This window comes from Xenia sp. Carnegie-2017, unplaced genomic scaffold, assembly GCF_021976095.1.
Source record: "Xenia sp. Carnegie-2017 unplaced genomic scaffold, XeniaSp_v1 HiC_scaffold_1, whole genome shotgun sequence".
Lineage (NCBI taxonomy): Eukaryota > Metazoa > Cnidaria > Anthozoa > Malacalcyonacea > Xeniidae > Xenia > Xenia sp. Carnegie-2017.
In genome coordinates this window covers 10,196,883-10,216,132 of record NW_025813402.1, presented here as the reverse complement: position 1 = coordinate 10,216,132, position 19,250 = coordinate 10,196,883, and the positions used below count along the sequence as shown (strand labels likewise).

General features: G+C 35.2%; 6 protein-coding genes and 1 long non-coding RNA gene across 7 annotated transcripts; 6 read left to right on the top strand and 1 right to left on the bottom strand.

Moving 5' to 3' along the window:
• Positions 1-1,413: 1,413 nt before the first annotated feature.
• Positions 1,414-6,253, top strand: LOC124438886 (zinc metalloproteinase nas-14-like). Its single transcript, XM_046989095.1, has 13 exons — positions 1,414-1,500; positions 1,829-1,956; positions 2,031-2,192; positions 2,261-2,387; positions 2,458-2,636; positions 3,397-3,539; positions 3,692-3,764; positions 3,968-4,207; positions 4,316-4,630; positions 4,695-4,838; positions 4,916-4,999; positions 5,089-5,348; positions 5,967-6,253. Exons 1-13 carry the CDS (start codon positions 1,493-1,495, stop codon positions 6,102-6,104), a joined length of 2,001 nt encoding a protein of 666 aa, XP_046845051.1. The 5' UTR covers positions 1,414-1,492; the 3' UTR covers positions 6,105-6,253.
• Positions 6,254-7,284: 1,031 nt separating this feature from the next.
• Positions 7,285-8,546, top strand: LOC124435294. The gene has a single exon (XM_046985234.1). The coding sequence runs from the start codon at positions 7,458-7,460 to the stop codon at positions 8,454-8,456; it is 999 nt and encodes a 332-aa protein (XP_046841190.1). The 5' UTR covers positions 7,285-7,457; the 3' UTR covers positions 8,457-8,546.
• A 3,155-nt stretch (positions 8,547-11,701) lies between these two features.
• LOC124435306 lies at positions 11,702-12,782 on the top strand. The gene is made up of 2 exons (XM_046985245.1): positions 11,702-12,248; positions 12,349-12,782. Exons 1-2 carry the CDS (start codon positions 11,802-11,804, stop codon positions 12,559-12,561), a joined length of 660 nt encoding a protein of 219 aa, XP_046841201.1. The 5' UTR covers positions 11,702-11,801; the 3' UTR covers positions 12,562-12,782.
• Positions 12,661-15,186, top strand: LOC124438873. The gene is made up of 8 exons (XM_046989086.1): positions 12,661-12,863; positions 12,968-13,448; positions 13,557-13,743; positions 13,867-13,934; positions 14,021-14,192; positions 14,363-14,534; positions 14,647-14,798; positions 14,870-15,186. The coding sequence occupies exons 1-8, from the start codon at positions 12,661-12,663 to the stop codon at positions 15,184-15,186; spliced, it is 1,752 nt and encodes a 583-aa protein (XP_046845042.1).
• A 1,084-nt stretch (positions 15,187-16,270) lies between these two features.
• Positions 16,271-17,972, top strand: LOC124438863. Its single transcript, XM_046989077.1, has 6 exons — positions 16,271-16,472; positions 16,601-16,689; positions 16,791-16,847; positions 16,982-17,115; positions 17,201-17,478; positions 17,552-17,972. The coding sequence occupies exons 1-6, from the start codon at positions 16,271-16,273 to the stop codon at positions 17,929-17,931; spliced, it is 1,140 nt and encodes a 379-aa protein (XP_046845033.1). The 3' UTR covers positions 17,932-17,972.
• Positions 17,973-18,009: 37 nt separating this feature from the next.
• LOC124435328 lies at positions 18,010-18,702 on the top strand. Its single transcript, XR_006945001.1, has 2 exons — positions 18,010-18,095; positions 18,339-18,702. It is a non-coding gene; the product is annotated as an uncharacterized LOC124435328 (long non-coding RNA).
• On the bottom strand, positions 18,281-19,159 carry LOC124435317. The gene is made up of 2 exons (XM_046985256.1): positions 18,697-19,159; positions 18,281-18,613 (listed from the first exon to the last, which is right to left on the bottom strand). Exons 1-2 carry the CDS (start codon positions 19,022-19,024, stop codon positions 18,417-18,419), a joined length of 525 nt encoding a protein of 174 aa, XP_046841212.1. The 5' UTR covers positions 19,025-19,159; the 3' UTR covers positions 18,281-18,416.
• Positions 19,160-19,250: the final 91 nt, after the last annotated feature.

Sequence of the window (19,250 nt, the reverse complement as noted above, 5' to 3'; positions counted from 1 at the left end):
ATTTACTGCATATTGACAACAATTGTTAACAAGAAAATAAAGTAAAAAATACCAATAGAAATAATCGACACAAACGGCTTTCTGTACGGAGTGCTGTTGAACTGCCATCCATACGCTTCCAAATCTCTATCATTTTCCTCCCAAAAGAACGCCCCTGGTGCCCTTTGCTCGTTAACGCTATGTTGATTTCAACATTATGCAGACGCGAAAATAGTTCACAACTTCAAATGGTACCAAGTATGAACATGAAAAATATTTCACGCAAAGATCGGTTTTGAACTTTGAAACTATAATTTGTCTGTGTTACATTATTTTATTGTTGCTATCTTATAAAATATACGGATTTGCTACTATTCTCGCATTTGAAGTTAACTATCCTCCCCAAAGCAACAACGATTATGTATGCATGCGCACAAATTTGTAGTAACTGTGGTTATGTGCTACTTCTGAGACGCTATCTTTCTGAACCGAGAGTTTTCTTTCGGCATTGTAGTTCTTTAAATGCAAAGCAGATGTAAAATAGCACTTGTATAAAGTGACTAAAAATGGCGAACCAGAATCGATGTATGTCTGGCTGGCATTTGATCAACTTTCGAACTCGACAACACAACGTACGCCTTACGTTAAAAATATGCACACAAAACTTATTTTGTTCAAGTGTCAATGTATGAATTATCATAACTAACTCTTTCAGTGTCCAGACTCTCTTTAAAACATTAATATCAGAACAATACCAGGTCTACAAAAACATTGAATTATTTTAATTGCCAACTATCGGATTACGACGTTTCTTCTATGTCAGTTATTCAAGGTCATTTGGACACGAGGCCAAATTAAGAGAGTCGGTTGGAAGGGTCTTACCAAGTAAAGTATCTGCTTCCGCTGTATTTGTTCCATTGTTTGTATCATATATTGGCTTAATTTGTGGAGCTGTTTATGTTTAAACACTTCGAGGTTTTATTTTACAATAATTCACTGATTTCATTCCTTTTTCCCCCAGATTGTCGCACCGTATAAAAGCAAAACGGAAAATCGCAATACGCAATCTAAAAATGTCTCCTATTATCTCTCTTTTGTCGAATAACTTTTTTACAAACTTTGATAACTTCGTCTCAGTTTGAGTGTTACGACTTTCATCGTAAATTTTCATTGTATAAATTATCAACATGAAAACTTTAAAGACCTAAAGATGAATCAACGCTGGAATCAACGTATTTCTATGAAAATTCATCATACAGGGCGGCAGACTTTTCTGCAACGGAAAATTAAGAAAGATAAATGTCTCACTTCCTCGCGCACATCCTGGTGTTGTTCTTAATATCGGACGATGACCAATCATCCGTTCTATAAAGGATGTTCTTGCCCTTGTTGACGTACGTCCTGTTGAAAAGGTAGGGCGGAAATATACATTTGTGTGTGTATATAAAAAACATACAACTGAGTTTTATAAAACAGTCAAAACGCTAACTTACTGAGAAGAGCATACTCAAAGATGAAAAGGTTTGTAAAATGACGTTACTGCATTTTCCTCGTGTACAACAAAAGCTGCATTTATAATTGGCCTTAATAAATGCGCTATACCAATGACAAACCACGTTTGAATCGTTATCATTGGTACACAAATACATTGCGCACAAGCATCTATATTCAGTCTTTAATTGCTATTAAGAAATAAATGTACACAATTGTTATTATGAAGAAGGCAAGGAATCAGATGAATAGAACTCAATCGTATTTGAAATATTTAAAATGTAATATTACACGTTAACCGCCTTTTGGCCCAATATACCCTTACTTGTTATTCATACGAACGAGCAATTCTTTTAAGGATGGAATATTTTTGCACATTACTCGTCTTATTTGTCGTGAAAGTCCAATGCGAGTTGCCACCAGAGCCACCAGAGCCAACAGAGCCACCAGAGCCACCAATAGAGCGAATTGGTCCCTTTATTAAGGGTATGAGCTAAATATCTTCGACGTATCGTTCCATACTAGCACCCACATTAATTACTAAAGTGTTTTCATTACAGGGAATGAAGCTCTAAGTCCAGAATATGAGGATGAAACTAATCGAATGTTTCAAGGGGATATAAAGGATCCCGGACGCTGGCCTAATGGAGAAATTGGAGAAGCTGGTACACGAACACCTTGGCCTAATGGCATAATTCCTTATATATTTGACTGCTCAGTTGGTAAGTATTAAAAACATGCACTGACCTTTTCACGTTTTGAAACCAATTTTCCATTCTTTCTTATGAAGCAAGCAACACACGTGCAGTAAGTGCGACGAGAGAAGCCATGAAATTATGGGAGGAAAAAACATGTGTGAGATTTGTGGAGAAACAAGCTAGTCACCAAATTTACCTCGAGTTTATCAGATCGGCTGGGTGAGTAATCTGTTTTTGTCGTATACATTGCATTCATAATCATTTTATGATAAATCCGGTTCTATTTTAGTTGTTGGGCTACATTCGTTGGTTACAAGAGGAAAAAAGTACAAATCTCTATTGGCAAAGGTTGTGATTTCAAACACGTAATGATTCACGAGCTTGGTCATGTGATCGGATTTTGGCACGAGCAAAGTCGACCTGACCGAGATCAGCATATTACAATCAATCGCGCAAACGTTATTCCATGTAAGTTCAGGAACAAATACACAACTATACTGAAAGTGTTCGTATGAGATTCTGAGGTTTTGAGGTTCAGAGCGTGTTTTTCGTTGGGAAATACTAAATTTGGTGTGCTCAACTGAATTAAAGTGAATTTTATAACTAAGTAATTACGCTTGCTCAAATGTGCTTTCTGATCAAAGTTTTACGGTAAAAGTTGTACTAAGCGTAAGGTAAATCAGACATCAAAAATGATCCAATACATATCATAGTATAAATCTAATACGTTTGCTGTATGTGAACTGTGAAGCGTCTGTCCGCGTCTAAAGATCCAGCTGAAGTTATTTGCAATCAGCACAGGCTCCTCGGTGGAAACAATAATTAAAATCATCGCTGCCTAATAAATTGACATGTATGATATCGGCAGGTTACCCACCTGTACGCATTGCGCAAACGTATTTTTAAGCGTTGTTTGAGCGTGTGCTAGCTCAGTTTGAGTTTTACAAGGAACCTTTACAATGCTTATATTATTGTGCTCATATTGTTAGTCTCTAAAAGACAGTTTCTCACAAAATTACTGGCTGTTGCTCTCATCATCAGAAATTTGTGGATGGAAAGACTTCAAATGTTAACTATTAAATGTTTCATAGTTTGTGTGAACAGGCTAGAAAATAACATTTCATATTATTTTCATTTTAATAAAACCCTCAAAAAAGTCAATTTGTTTTAGTTACCAACGTTTTCCGCATTTGACTAAACATTAATTTAATTTTATTTACTTTTTTAGCTCTTTTGTACAACTTTGATATCGTAAAAGAACAAGTCAATAACTATGGTGAACCTTATGACTTCAACTCTATCATGCATTATCCATTTAATGCGTTTGCAGTTGATAGAAGATATGATACAATCACACCAAGAAATACAAAATAAGGCAAACAGCAAGACCTTACCGAACTTTAAGTGAGTCAGATGCTACACAAACAAACAGAATGTATAGATGTTCTCGTAAGTAACTTTGTCTTCATTTGCTCAATTATTCATCTCCTATTGCTGCAACAATCGATTTTTTCCATTCAGAGGTCAAACTTTCACGTGCTACAGATATCAGAAATATAAGTGACGCAAGTAGTAGAGTGGATTTCGCCTCGACAGGTAATTATAGTTCATTAATACTGTGAAGCGTCCACACTTTCAATTCAAATTGAATATCTAGTTCCCATATTTACAATTCACTGAGTCTCATTGAATACAGCTGTCTTGCTATCATTAGTCAATGGTAAACATGTTTCTCGATTTATGGCAAGATGTTGAAAAACATATGCATATATTCATGCATTTAGATTCTGTCTTTTCAGGAGGAGGATGTAGCGATCAGCATATTCATTGTGAAAATTGGGCGACCAACGGCCACTGCACGTTGGCCCCTGATCCTATGTTGAAATTTTGTCCAAAAAGCTGTAGTGTATGTGACAAACCATGTGAAAATAAGTACCCTGAAGATTGTCCAGATTGGGCTGCATATAAATATTGTGTTCATAAAAAGCATCGTTCTTTTATGATAAAGAATTGTGAAAAATCATGCGGAATCTGTCAAGGTAAAACATAAAATAACTTCCTTTGCTCTCCATTCTCCTAGATTTTTTTGCAAAAAGAACAAGGAATTTTTCCTGCAATGAATTAAAATAAACTGCATTTCTTTCTAGATTTTACAAAATCAACAACAAGAGCAACCATACCAACAACAATTGCAACCAAACCCAGAACAAGAGCAACCAGACCACCAAGAACAAGAACAACCAGACCACCAAGAACAATGGCAACCAGACCACCAACAAGAGCAACTAGACCACCAACAAGAGCAACAAGACCACCAACAACAAGAGCAACCAGACCACCAACAACAAGAGCAACCAGACCACCAACAACAAGAGCAACCAGACCAACAACAAAAGCAACCACACCAACGACAAGAGCAATCAGGCAAGGTGAAAGACGTCTGCCATCGGGGAAATATACAGGTAATATATGGCCTCTTAAAACTTCAACATGATCGTTTCGCGGTAACGTCAATTTGTATTTCAGGTGTCCTTTGTGCGGATCGAAGTCCTAACTGTAAGGCTTGGGCAAAAGCTAACCGATGTCGCACAGATCGTTGGGTCTTTGATAATTGCATGTTAAGTTGCCAGCGATTTACTGTCTGTGATCGAAAAATTATACAACCGGAAGGTAAATAACAACTCAGTCACTACACTTCAAACGCAAATTTAAATGCATGTATGTAATTCAACGTTTTTCATTTCCAGGCTCTTGTGTTGACCCTCTTGGGGTTCATTCTAAAGATATTATTCCAGACATTAACATGTACGGAACAACTGTCTTTGCTCCAGGTATGGAATTCTGGTATAAATTATATTGCTTGTGCATCTTAACTTTTTTTCTGCTTCAAACTAAAGTTACACTCACGTTCTTCCATTAGGTGGCGGATGGAGTGCACCTGCCCACTCTGCTCGTCTTTACAAGGAAGACGATCATCAAAAGAGGTTTGTTGGTGGGTGGTGTGCAAGACCTGGATTTAAAAATCAATATTTACAAATTGATTTCGGAAGAAGAAGAAGAATTACGGCCATAGCCACTCAAGGAAGAGATGTTTACTTTGAGCACGTGAAATCATACAGCTTAAAGTTCAGTAATGATAGACGAGTCTGGACGGACTACCAAGAAAATGATGAAGTTAAAGTAAGTTGATTGTTGGGTGAATCGATTAAGGTTTCGTGGCACTTTTTTAAATGCGTTAGAAGGTTTGGAACAAAAACCTTACTTGGTAGCATTTCACAAATTTACGCCATAAACACTCTAATGAGCGCTGTCATTTATAAGTTCTCGTAGGGCACAGTGATCAGTGCGTTTTGATCAAAGTGTTCGGGGACGGGGGGTGCCAGGCGCCCCCAATCATTATCCTGGAAGTGAATTGTTCCTTTATTTGTGAAACTTAACAATTTTCAATACTTTTAACTACGCCAAAACCACGACCATCCCACGCCTAATTTTTCGGCAAACTTGAAAAAACAGAAAAACCATAGATTCCGCTACGCCCTTAGTAACTAAACGTTGTGGGTACACATTTATGATTTGTAGCAAGCGAAGGGCTTGTCCGTTATATCCATCTCAGCTTACTTGATCGATCTATACTACATGCATTAAAACTCGCGGCATTGTGTGCAATATTCAAGTCTATACGTTTTTCAGTGTATTTGAATATTCCATACGTTTTACAAGAGGTTGTATGTGGCAGCTAATTTGTAGATGTTATTTCTCCGTTATTCGTTTGATATTGACGTTTTATATGTTATTTAGGTGTTTGATGGAAACTGTGATCACATGACACCCGTTCTAAATCTTCTGAAACACCCTCGATCTGCTCGGTTCATCCGCATTTATCCAATTAAGTATATAGCTGCAGCTTGTCTTCGAGTAGAAGTGTATGGCTGTTAAATACGAAAGCATTTAAGCACACTACACAACCAGGTTTTATATATAAAGAGGTAAAATAATTTATTTGTTGATAATCATATTTTTTAAAGTTAAATATGTGTAAATATCTTCTTTACGAAACAAAATAAAGTTATATTATTTTAAAGTAACCGCATTTGTCTTTGAACTTAATCACACACCGCAATCGGCTCCTACACATCTCTACCTCTAAGAAACTTCCCTTACAAAATCGGCGTTTCTTCGTAATTGAAAAGAAGGGAAAATGCAGGAAAATATGAAATGTAAAACTTTGATCGATTCAAAATCAACCAGTCTTCTCGTATTTGCGTGAACTCAAGAGCATTTTTTGCGTCTTCGTTTTGAATTCTTCGTGCAGATATATGGCATTTCATTGTTTGTTGGGAAAGCAACGAGCTGGACTGAAACACCAATTCAGGTTATTACTATTTTCCTTTTACGGCTAATTCCAACGTGTTGCCTAAAGAAACTATGGTGGCCCTAAGGGACACAATACTTCCATGCAAAATATTACGTTTTTCATTGAACATTTAATATTTCCACGCAAAATACTATGTTTTCCATGGAACATTTAATATTTCCACGCAAAATACTATGTTTTCCATGGAACATTTGTTGCTTCGCCGTACAATATTGCTTGTTTTCCGTGCAACGTTCAGACTTGTGCGCGCGCATGAGTTGAATATAATGCAGTTACTTGAATTTTCGAGGAAATCTATTTGGTAAATCCACAGTCTAATAATGCAGATCTAATAATAGTGTATTATTAGATCTGTGGGTAAATCTTATCAGTGAATCTCATAAAACACGAGTCTGAAAGTGGAATTTTCATGGAACATTTAATATTTCCGTGCAAAATACTATGTTTTCCATGGAACATTTAATATTTCCATGCAAAATACTATGTTTTCCATGGAACATTTAATATTTCCACGCAAAATACTATGTTTTCCATGGAACATTTGTTGCTTCGCCGTACAATATTGCTTGTTTTCCGTGCAACGTTCAGACTTGTGCGCGCGCATGAGTTGAATATAATGCAGTTACTTGAAGTTTCGAGGAAATCTATTTGGTAAATCCACAGATCTAATAATACAGATCTAATAATAGTGTATTATTAGATCTGTGGGTAAATCTTATCAGTGAATCTCATAAAACACGAGTCTGAAAGTGGAATTTTTATGGCAAAATGTTCTGCCAAAGTTTTGGAACAAAGCTTTTGGATAAAGCCAAATTTTGCCACAACTGTGGATTTTGTGCATTATCAGATGTCGGTAAGTACACAACCCTACAGTTTATAAAATACAAGTGCACGAACGTTCGTTCAATTGTAAAATGGAAGTTGTTCATTCTACTTTTTATTTATTTAAAATCTTCTTATCTATCCCTATTCTTCTCATATGTTTTCTCATATTTTTGGCTGTTGTATTATTTTCTTTAACAATATATTTCAAACTGTATTTAAACACGGAAATAGGCTCAAAACCTCCAAGCAAGACCATTGGAGTAAAGCCCCTTTCATTTGAAGAGTTTCGTAAGAAGAAAGAGGAAGACAGATCATCAAAATTTAAGCCAAAACCTGGTGGAAAAAAAGCAAAGTTGTCAAAAGAGGTGAAGGTGCAGGTTGGCATTGTGAAAGACAAAAATGGAGATGGTGTATTGGTAAGGGTGAAGTCAAGGACAATAACAATTGCAGTTGATGAAGATGTTGATGGAAATGCTCTACTTGAAAAAGCAATTGACAAACATTCAAGGCATCATAAACAATTTAACAAGTATAACAAATATGTTCTTTTGTATAATGACATGTCAATTGTGAGGTATTTACCCGAGACCAACATACCATTTGTGCTTTCAAAATATAAAGAAGATTTGTTGCTGCCATTCTCCAAAATGTATTTCTGGCTATGTACAGAAGATGATTTTGAAAATTCAATTTCTGATGAAAGTTCTGACAAGGAACTTGAAGAGATTTCGATGAAGTATCATGAGTCTCAACCTTCAACATCAAACTCTTTGGCCACAACAGGTTGTAGGGATTTCAATGAAGATGCAAGTAATAAAATCCTCCAATCCTCTTCTTTGTCTTCTCAAAGTTCATTTACCTCAACGTCTCAAGTTTGTAGTGTGTCACAAGGACAATTGTCTCTGCATGGAATAGAAAAATATCTATTGCAACATCAATGCCCTACATGTCTTGGATACTATTCACGTGCAGACATAGAGGCTCATGCAGACATGTGCGCAGAAAGGTGGATAGACCCAATTGGCAAGTTATCAGATGACGAACAAAATAACCTGGAAAACACGCTCATTGCTGAAGAGGAAACTTGACAGCCAACTGTTGCACTACCGTGAAATTGGCACCACATTGGGGACGACATTCAACACAACATTCATCACAACATTCAACACCACATTCAACTAAAAGAGATCATCACAATGATAAATCGAAAAATCGTCTTTAAAACACGTTTTCCATCAAATACAACAGTAAAAAACAATTCTTAACTGTTTATTATTATTTTACTGTCCTTAACCATCACAAAAAATGTATAAAAGTCAAGAAATTGAAGAAAGCACTAAGATTTATATTACAGTGTACTTTCCATTTCTCTTAATTAGCGTATAACTTAAAAACTACATTGTAGAATTTTATTAAACTTGGCCAGAATATAGATAATTATATTGCCTAAAATATATCCAAAATCCGGAGAGTGCACAAAAAAATAAGTTGTAGAAAATCATCTACAAAGTCGGATGACACGAATACGCGTAATATAATATTATATAATTAACTTCCTATATCCAGGTAACTTTGCAAACAAAGGCCTGTAAATAAAAAACTACAAGGTAGAATTTTTTTAAACTTGGCCATATTGTAGATATTTTTATTGCCTGAAATATATCCAAAATCTGGAGAGTGCACAAAAAAATTAGTTGTAGAAAATCATCGGCAAAGTCGGATGACACGAATACGCGTAATATAATATTATATAATTAACTTCCTATATCCAGGTATCTTTGCAAACAAAGGCCTGTAAATAAAAAACTACGCTGTAGAATTTTTTTAAACTTGGCCATATTGTAGATATTCGTATTGTCTAAAATATATCCAAAATCTGGAGAGTGCACAAAAAAATAAGTTGTAGAAAATCATCTACAAAGTCGGATGACACGAATACGCGTAATATAATATTATATAATTAACTTCCTATATCCAGGTATCTTTGCAAACAAAGGCCTGTAAATAAAAACTCGGTAGAATTTTTTAAACTTGGCCATATTGTAGATATTCTTATTGTCTAAAATATATCCAAAATTTGGAGAGTGCACAAAAAAATAAGTTATAGAAAATCATCGACATAGTTACATAGTTAGATGACACGAATGCGCGTAATATGATCTTATATAATTAAGTTGAGAATTTCAAGTCATTGCTAAACAAAGGCCTGTAAATAAAAAACTACACGGTAGAATTTTTTCAAACTCAAGTATGTTATAGAATTTTATATTGTCTAAAATATATCCAAAATTTGGAAAGTGCACAAAAATATAAATGATAGAAAAACATCGTCAAAGTTGGATGACTCAAATTATATAAGATTATATTACGCGTAATCTTGTCATTCAACTTTGCCGATGATTTTCTATAACTTATTTTTTTGTGCATTCTCCAGATTTTGGATATATTTTAGACAATATAAAATTCTATAATATACTTGAGTTTAAAAATTACCTTATGTTTTAGCTATAAACTGTTTGTCGAATGTGGTGCCAACTTCACGGTTTATTCTCAAGGAATACTATTCCTTTATATTTTTTGTGCACTCTCCAGATTTTGGATATGTTATAGATAATAAAAATCTACAATATAGCCAAGTTTAAAAATTCTACCGTGTAGTTTTTTTTATAGGCCTTTGTTTGCAAAGTTACCTGGTATAGGAAGTTAATTATATAATATTATATTACGCGTATTCGTGTCATCCGACTTTGTAGATGATTTTCTACAACTTATTTTTTTGTGCACTCTCCAGATTTTGGATATATTTTAGACAATAAGAATATCTACAATATTGCCAAGTTTAAAAAAATTCTACCTTGTAGTTTTTTATTTACAGGCCTTTGTTTGCAAAGTTACCTGGATATAAAAGGTTAATTATATAAGATTATAATACGCGTATTCGTGTCATCCGAATTTGTAGATGATTTCTAACTTATTGTGCACTCTCCAGATTATATATTCAGAGAATAAACATATCAACAGTATGGCCAAGTTTAAAAATACCACCGTGTAGCTATAGAGCTGTTTGTCGAATGTGGTGCCAACTTCACGGTTTATTCTCAAGGAATACTATTCCTTTTATATTTTTGTGCACTCTCCAGATTTTGGATATGTTATAGACAATAAAAATATCTACAATATAGCCAAGTTTAAACAAATTCTACCGTGTAGTTTTATCTTTACAGGCCTTTGTTTAGGAACGACTTGAAATTCTTAACTTAATAATTCAAGATCATATTACGCGCAATCGTGTCATCTAACTATGTAACTATGTAGATCATTTCCTACAACTTATTTTTTTGTGCACTCTCCAGATTTTGGATATATTTTAGGCAATATAATTATCTATATTCTGGCCAAGTTTAAAAAAATTCTACCGTGTAGTTTTTAAGTTATACGCTAATTAAGAGAAATGGAAAGTACACTGTAATATAAATCTTAGTGTTTTCTTCAATTTCTTGACTTTTATACATTTTTTGTGATGGTTAAGGACAGTAAAATAATAATAAACAGTTAAGAATTGTTTTTTACTGTTGTATTTGATGGAAAACGTGTTTTAAAGGACATGGGACGTATATTTTAAGTTAGGCTTAATTAACGGGAAATATCGCATAGACTTATAATATACCTTTGTTAGTTCAACCAAAGTTTTTGTCTTCATGTAACAAAGGTTTTTCTGACTCCAATTTAAAAGTTCCGCGGCCATTTTGATTTGTTTTGAATATAATGTGATATGCAGATTTATGCAATGACGTCACAACTGGGAGGCATATCTGGTAACACAATATACTTTTATATGTGTTTTGATGAAGTCATTGTGAATTATTCTTAAAAAAACGTTTTTTCACACTTTTTTTACATCATGTACATGCAATATATATAATGAAATAAATAAAGAAAAATAAGTTATATATTTATATATTCAGTATACATTTTGTATGGTTGTATCGGAGCTTGTTCGTGTCCATGTTCATTTCCACTCGTAGGAAATCGTACACGATTAAAAACATCAACAAATATGACAGCTAAAGCTTCATGAAACATATTCGCCAAAGTCTGAGAGATGATTACAAATAGAAGAAAGTTTTAAGAATTGTATTTTTGTAGACAGCAGATTTTGTTGTAAATTGTAATGTTATGTTGTGTAGTGTGTGACTGTGTCATATTATAGATTATAAGATATAACGGATATTATGTTGATGTAAAATAGTATAGTCATGTTAAGAGAACACTTCCTCACCGCAATGCGCCATTGCGGTAGGATGTAGGTAGAAACGGGATGGTAAAGTTGTGCGTCATATGTGGACGCCCAAAAACCACTTCCGAATAATTATACATAAATATAGCTTGCAAGCGTTGGTTCGGGAGTTCGGAAAAGTTGTTGTTATTGGTGTATGAACTGGTCATACAAATTTGATGAATTAGAGTCGTATTGCAGAAGGCAGATTGTGCGAAAGATTTCAGCGATCATGTACTGCGCAGTATATGGATGTTACAGTAACAGCAAAAATAATTCTGACAATTCTATTCATTTTTTCACTTTCCCAAACGGCGTAAAAAATACAGATGAAAAAAAACGAGAAAAAATTTGGATTGAATTTTGTAAAAGAAAGGGTTACAAACCTACAAAGAACTCGACTATTTGCTCTCTGCATTTTGAGAACGATGCCTATATACCATCCTGTTCGCCGTCTTTTCTAAATTCAATTAACTTTTCGGGGAAAAAGAAAGCCATGCTAAAGGGTGATGCTATACCCACATTAAATAAACCCAAGACCGCAAGTGATGCTGAAAAACTAACTGCAAAGAGTCGATGCACAGGCAGTCACTCGAGAAGAAAGGTAAAATGTGAAAAAGTCTTTAATATTTAGGAAAAGAAATTATTTCTACTTTCACAGAAACTTGCTAACTTTAGTTTCTGGCTATTTTGCTTCATGACAGGATATTGATGCCATGGTAGGAGAATACATAGAGAACAAATGTGCCCCAGTCGAAGAAGAAATTGTATACGCAGATGCATGCAGTTCTCGTGGGGAGGTTATTTTCCATGAGAACTCAGATTTAATCCAAACAACGCACCATGCTAGTTCTTTGTCAAAAAGAAAAATTACACAAAATAAAAAAGACAAAGCGACACAAATTGGAAAGCCGTGAAGATGCTACAATAATCAAAAACAATTTAAAAGTGTCGCTGTTCAAACATTCATAACGGCAGAGAGACTAAAGGCAGACCTTTTTACAAAAAAGGCAAAAATGACATCCACTAGTTCACAGACAGATGAAACAAAAGCCACTCTGGGTTGTGTACAGTTGCCATTTGGCACATCTGATATTGGTCTTGACGATAACAGATTTTCCAAAACTGTGGACAAAAATGATAGAAATGAATATGATCAGGAGCAAGATACAGATACTGAAGAATTCGTACTTGGAGATACAAATAGTGAAGACTCAGAGTTCGAAGACAATATTAACAGCAATGTAGAATCTAAATGCACGAGTAAGATTTTGTCACGCAACAAGCTTCCGCAAGATCAAAGGAAATTTATTGTGTTTGAAGATTCCTGGTTGAATGTTTCGATCGCTGCTCTAAATGTGGTAGTAAATGCCTTGTTAGCGTAGCAAACACCATTGGAACCTTTTCCAGAATATCTGTTCAATGCTTACTAGACGAAACCCATAGCTTTACATGGTGCACAGGCCCCTTGTGTAATAGACTACCGGTATTTCACCTGATGCTGGCCTCAGGCATCTTGGCCACAGGGCTAGAATGGGCTAAGGTTCTTCGACTTCTCAGTGCATTGAAAATAAAATGTTTCACACGTCGTGAATTTTCAAGATTGCAATCGGCGTATGTTATACCTGCCGTGTTCAATGTTTGGGGTGGTGAGAAAAAGAGATTGTTACAAAAACTAAAAGGACAAACTTGCTGTATTGCGTCAGATATGCGAGTAGATAGCCCAGGTCACATCGGGTTGTTTGGTTCCGGGAGTTCTTTGGACGTCGATAACAATGTCATACTTGATACACAGATCATAAAGGTAATGACAGAGGTTATTAACATATTATAATGATCGTCTGAAAATATTCCGTTGATATAATATAGTCTTCTTTCGTATGATATTTCTCTATACTTTATCAATACTCAGAGCACTGAAGTCAAGAATTCCAACGCCATGGAGCTAGAATCCATCAAGCGTCAACTTGCATACCTCGAAAATGGTGATGTTAAAATTACCAAGCTTGTGACTGACAGACACATCCAAGTTACATCTTACATGGCTAAGGAGAAGCCAGAAATAGAACATGTTTATGATGTTTGGCATGTGGCCAAAGGTGCAGCTAATTCTCTGTTTGCAAGTATTAATCACTCAAATATAAGTGCATCAGTTGTGGATCAAATCACTGGAATTGTGAATCATGTGATTAAGTATGATGTATTTAAATTGAACCTTTTAGGAGAGAAAAAGAGGTTACTTAAACTTGCAAAAAAGAAGAAATTTTGTGCAATTAAGCCTTGGATTGGGGTAACTACATTTAAAAAATGTATATCATGCCATTCCAGAGAAGTATGAGTGATACTTGTAGCTATATCTTAAACTTTATCTAACAGTCCATCATAAATCATTTGTATTGGGTGGCAAGCTCCAGCAGCACTGAAATTGAAAAAGAAGAAAAGTGGAAAAGTTTGGCAAATCACATTGCTGATATTCATACTCATGAAGACAACAAGGTGTTTACCAAATGCTTGCATGAAGCTACTAAACGGCAATGGTTAAAAAAAGGTAAAGGGTAGTATCTAGCTCCAATTCATTCATGGAGACTTCATCACTATACACAAAAAAATAAGTGCACGGGCACCTGTTCTTTAACAGGTCTCAAGCATTTGCATGTATATTATAATCTTGCTTCCTATCAATCTATTCATAAGACTGACCTCTTTATACTTTTTAAGGTAGTGCAGCTCATAAGAAACTAACTGAACTTATTTCAAGACCAAGATTGATAAGTGCAGTTAGAAAGTTGTCAAGTCACCAACAAACATCAGGCTTGGAGGCAAAGCATTCACTTGATAATCTTTTTGCATCAAAAAATACATACTATCCATATCACTCAATCATGGCCAGGTGAAAACATGCATTTTTTCTCACATATTTTACTTTAAAAAAGGGTTGCTTTGACCAATAAAGAGTAATGTGTTATTCCAGCCTATACAGTTACCCATTGTGAATTTTTCAGGTTATTTTGTGCAAATTTACATTATAATGAAAATGCTAATAGACCCCAAGCAACAACACAAAAAGGGGATAAAAGATGGTCAGTTGCATACCCTAAAGCTCACAAAGGAGAAAAAGCTGTGGCCAAACCAATAAGCGACTGTCCTACCTACAGTAAGAATTAATAGACAAATTAGAATCATTAATGACAAAATGTTAATGCAAAATACATTTAAAATTTTCAGATTATGTGCAAGATGTTCTGACTGAGTGTCTGAGACTTCGCAAAGATTTCAACACCACAAAAATAGCATTGGAGAATGCAAAAACATTGCTTCCGAAAGAACCTCCCTCACTTGTGGAAACATACTTGTGTGGGAAGCAAAGGCAGCCAAAAAATGAAGTCATTCTTCGCAGACACAGTAGATTTACAACGCCTGCTTTGCCCGACGATAAAATAAATGACAAAGTATGTCTTTGCAAGGAAAATGTGCTACAAGCCGATGTTATTGTAGGAATAAGAATCGTCCATGTACGGAAAGTTGTGGTTGCCAAACCATGAAATGCAACAATACATGATGAAAATTTAAAAGCCTTGAAATCGCAAATACCTCAAATCCAATTTCAATTTACTTGGCATATTTGAAATGAGTGTAAAGTGCATCAGATGACCAATACTTCCCTCGTATGCATTTGTACATGCAAGATGGAAATGGCCTTCGACATTTCTTGCCAAGAATATGGAAAATCCATCTCGAACATCTTCGATACGCAACATGACGGTATATTTTTTGTATGACTGCAAGTTCGTCATCACCTAACGGACTGTTTTCTTCAATATACTGCCAAGTATCTATTTCAAGGACATTTGCCGATATGTTTTGATTGAAGAAAGCAAGTTCAGTCACGCAAGACAAGCCTGCATCCTGTGCCGATTTAAGTTTGCCATCATATTCGTCATATTCAACCGCTTTTTCATGAAAGCAAAAGCATTCAATCGTTTTTGCCATAAACTCACAATGGCCGCATTTACAGCAACTGAGTGAAGTTTTACGCCAACTATACATAGCTTCAAACTCCTCGTCTATCTGATCATCTACTTCGCTCGACGAAGAACTTTCTGAGTCAGAATTCTCACTCTCTACAAATTCATCTGGCATTGACTCAAACATATATGACTGAACCATAGCATCTTTGTTAATATTTTCCATTTTGAGTGCTGTAACAGCAGTGTAAAGTCCCAAACTTTGCGTAATAAATGAGAATGCTTGTCAATTTGCAATATAAACAATATTCATCAGCGACAAAGTCTCCCTGTTGTGACGTCACATATGAAATATAATTATTTTGGCTGCTCATTTCAAGATGGCGGAACAGCCCTTGAAATAAGCAAACTTTCATTCTAAATTGCGCTTTAAATATATATTTTCAAACCGGAAAAATAATGTTTTACGGAATACTAAACTGCAATGAATGATATCGCGACATGAAAAAATATATGTCCCATGTCCTTTAAAGACGATTTTTCGATTTATCATTTTGAATGATCTCTTTTAGTTGAATGTGGTGTTGAGTGTTGTGATGAATGTTGTGTTGAATGTCGTCCCCAATTTGGTGCCAATTTCACGGTAGTAACTGTTGCCACTATGCAAGAAGTGGTACATCTAATTCAGGACAATGTTAACAGATTGTTTACCAACAGAGTTACTATTCGTAGGCGATTAGCTTTTGCAGATTATGTGGATGCACGGAAACGAAAATGGTTTGCTGAAGGAGGAAATCTTAAAATTTGTTTTGCTGGTGAACCTTCTATTGATGGTGGTGGCCCAAGGAGGGAGTTTTTCACAGGTGAGAAAATCAGTGAAGATTTTTTTCAATTCATACTGTACAACTGTGCAAAGAAACCAATACGTAGTAATTTTAATATTTGTTTTTATACCTTGTTTAATGCTAAGTCTGTTTCATTGTATTGACAGATGTCCTACAACACATTAAGTCAACTTTGTTTGATGCAAATGGTTATCCACTGTTTAGTACACGAGCACTAGCAAATGAAGACTTCATGGTTGCTGGTGAATTAATATCATCCTCTCTGGCCCAGGGAGGACCAGCCCCATGCTTCTTGGCAAAGAATGTATTTATTTATATGGCTGAAGGGGTAAATAGGCCAACAACTGGTTGGAGTTGGTTCATGATGCTAATTTCAAAGATGAAATTAATAAGGTAAAAAATATGCACTCATTAAGAAAAGCAAGCAAATTTCACTTTAAAATATCTCAAAGCTGTGCTTAAAGAATAGAAAAAAATTAACTCTCATTTGTTCTACTTATTACCATAGCATTCTTAATTGCATTCAGTTAGTTAAATGTGAGAGTGATGAGGAGCTGAGGACATTGCTTTGCTCAGATGACATGATGAATATTCTGCAATCAATCGGCTACAGGGGTGTTCCCTCCAAGGAGAAATTGGCCTTACGAGACAACATTATTCGGTATAAAACCATGGTCATGTTTTCATACGTACAGTTCAATCTACATTGTTCATCTTTTTTGACACATCAATATCTTTTGTTGTAGGTCGATTGTAATTGCAGGAATTGGCCATATGCTGGCAATGATGGACCAATTAAAAACTGGTCTTACACTTTTTGGGGTTCTGCAGCAAATTCAACATCACCGGGAGATAATGGCATCAATGCTTACACTGGATGGTGTTGCTAATTTTTGCTTGACTGCAGACATTTTTCTTGAAAATATGACTGTAGAGTTTAGCCCTCAAGGAAGCAACAAAAAGCAATTGGAAATAAATGTCCACAAATTTTTTTGTGACTATATTCAAGAATTGAACACAAGAGGTGAATGAGAAATAAATGCAATTTGTACCTACTTTAATGGCTTTTAACTATCTTACACATTTTTCCTTTATAGACACTAGCACTTCATTAAAAACGCTGTATAGATTCATCACTGGAAGCCACTCTGTAACACCACTGGGAGCAGAAAAGCACATCACTGTCAAATTTAAGCATGGCTGCCCTGAAAATTGTAAATGCCATCCAACTGCTGCTACATGTGACCCAAGTATCTGCTTTCCAATTCACTTTGATAATACAATGCCTTACTGGAGTATTCGGGATTTGGTTTTATATGAACTTGAAAACAAAGTCCTTCAATGTACATATGATATTATTCTGTTGTCAAAAGAATACTTTTTTGCAAACTTCTTAAGTACTGCATATTACCTACACATAACTCATCAAATTATCAAAAATATTTGCAGCATCATTATAGTCTTCTGTAAACTCTAGTTGTTGAATGTCCACTAAGTAATTAAAATAGTCTTGGAATATTTTCCCATTTTCAGTTTCTTGCTGTGCAATTCTCATTTCAACTTTCTGTAGCTTCTCATCAGGGACTTGGACTAGACAATCAAAGCCTCCATATTGCTCTGGGATGGAAAACAATATATCAGGTACTCCAGAGACAATTTCATGTCTTGACGGTCTTATATGATGTATATTCCAATATAATTGCACTTCATCAAGAGAACTTTGAACAACTCCATTAAAGGCAAACCATAAACATTGTTTAACATAGTCATCACACAAGTTCAGCTGCCTTTGCTGAACAAAGTCTTTAAAAAACTGGGTCCACCAACTTGTACATGACTTTTTAAGATGTGACCACCAGTTTTCAATTCTCTGATTATGGGTAGATGTCCCGAATGTATGAGCTTGTTCGCCTTCCATTGGCCAACTATCATTGGCTCGAAAGTAGCATTGAGCAGCAGCAATCACACCATTTCAGTACCACAATCTGATCTTATTTGAAGTGGACAACCTCTGTATCTTCTAACAGCATCCAAGTAGAACTGTGCAACTGATTCAGGAGCATTGTTTGACTTTACCACTTCCAACCATAAAACATTCCGGCTGAAGCCATCAACAGCACCATGGATAGGAAAACCAAATGGCTTCAATTTATCATATCCTGTTGGTAGTCAATTATAATTCATATGCTAAATTTTGTCACTGAAGTAAATATATAAACAAATTTTACATGAAAAAACATACCATCAATATGCCAGCATTGATTTGGACCTTGAGAAATACACTGACGCCTTTGAAGCCTTTTCCTTCTTCTTCTAATACTTGCCTCTGGATCAAGTTGTCTTAGAATTGTCGCAACAAGTTTCCGGGGAACATGCAGATGATGTTTAATTCGAAGAATGTGCCACATCTTCCAATAACCAGCTAATGAACCTCCAGCAACTTGCATTTCTTGCCTGAGAAGGGTTCTCACATTGTCCTCAGATATGTTTTCATTTCGACGAGACAAATGATATGATTTCAAACGTCTTTTGAGAGTACGAACAGTCATTTCAATACCATGTTTCTTCATCAGCAAACAAACAATGAGGCCGTATTTATATCCAGCATGAATATAATTTTCAATAATTTCTCGTTCATTCTCTGTTGGTTAACAAAATTATTTCGCTTTAAGGCTACATGTGAATAATAAACAGAATTTAGTATTTAAGAAATATCTTACCCGTTTGTGTAATTCCACATGAAGGACAAAACGTAATGTGAACTTGACAAGAAAACTCCACTAAGCAATTTTTACA

Coding starts and splice junctions, on each gene's coding strand:
- LOC124435306 (XM_046985245.1), top strand. CDS start 11,802: ATGAACTGGTCATACAAATTTGATGAATTAGAGTCGTATTGCAGAAGG. Junction 12,249..12,348: donor GCAGTCACTCGAGAAGAAAG/GTAAAATGTGAA, acceptor GCTTCATGACAG/GATATTGATGCCATGGTAGG.
- LOC124435294 (XM_046985234.1), top strand. CDS start 7,458: ATGGAAGTTGTTCATTCTACTTTTTATTTATTTAAAATCTTCTTATCT.
- LOC124438873 (XM_046989086.1), top strand. CDS start 12,661: ATGACATCCACTAGTTCACAGACAGATGAAACAAAAGCCACTCTGGGT. Junction 13,744..13,866: donor TGTTTGGCATGTGGCCAAAG/GTGCAGCTAATT, acceptor TGAACCTTTTAG/GAGAGAAAAAGAGGTTACTT. Junction 14,193..14,362: donor ACGGCAATGGTTAAAAAAAG/GTAAAGGGTAGT, acceptor ATACTTTTTAAG/GTAGTGCAGCTCATAAGAAA.
- LOC124438886 (XM_046989095.1), top strand. Junction 2,193..2,260: donor TATATTTGACTGCTCAGTTG/GTAAGTATTAAA, acceptor TTTCTTATGAAG/CAAGCAACACACGTGCAGTA. Junction 2,637..3,396: donor TCGCGCAAACGTTATTCCAT/GTAAGTTCAGGA, acceptor TTACTTTTTTAG/CTCTTTTGTACAACTTTGAT.
- LOC124435317 (XM_046985256.1), bottom strand. CDS start 19,024: ATGAAGAAACATGGTATTGAAATGACTGTTCGTACTCTCAAAAGACGT. Junction 18,614..18,696: donor TCAATGCTGGCATATTGATG/GTATGTTTTTTC, acceptor GACTACCAACAG/GATATGATAAATTGAAGCCA.
- LOC124438863 (XM_046989077.1), top strand. CDS start 16,271: ATGCAAGAAGTGGTACATCTAATTCAGGACAATGTTAACAGATTGTTT. Junction 16,848..16,981: donor TCAAAGATGAAATTAATAAG/GTAAAAAATATG, acceptor AATTGCATTCAG/TTAGTTAAATGTGAGAGTGA. Junction 17,479..17,551: donor TCAAGAATTGAACACAAGAG/GTGAATGAGAAA, acceptor TTTCCTTTATAG/ACACTAGCACTTCATTAAAA.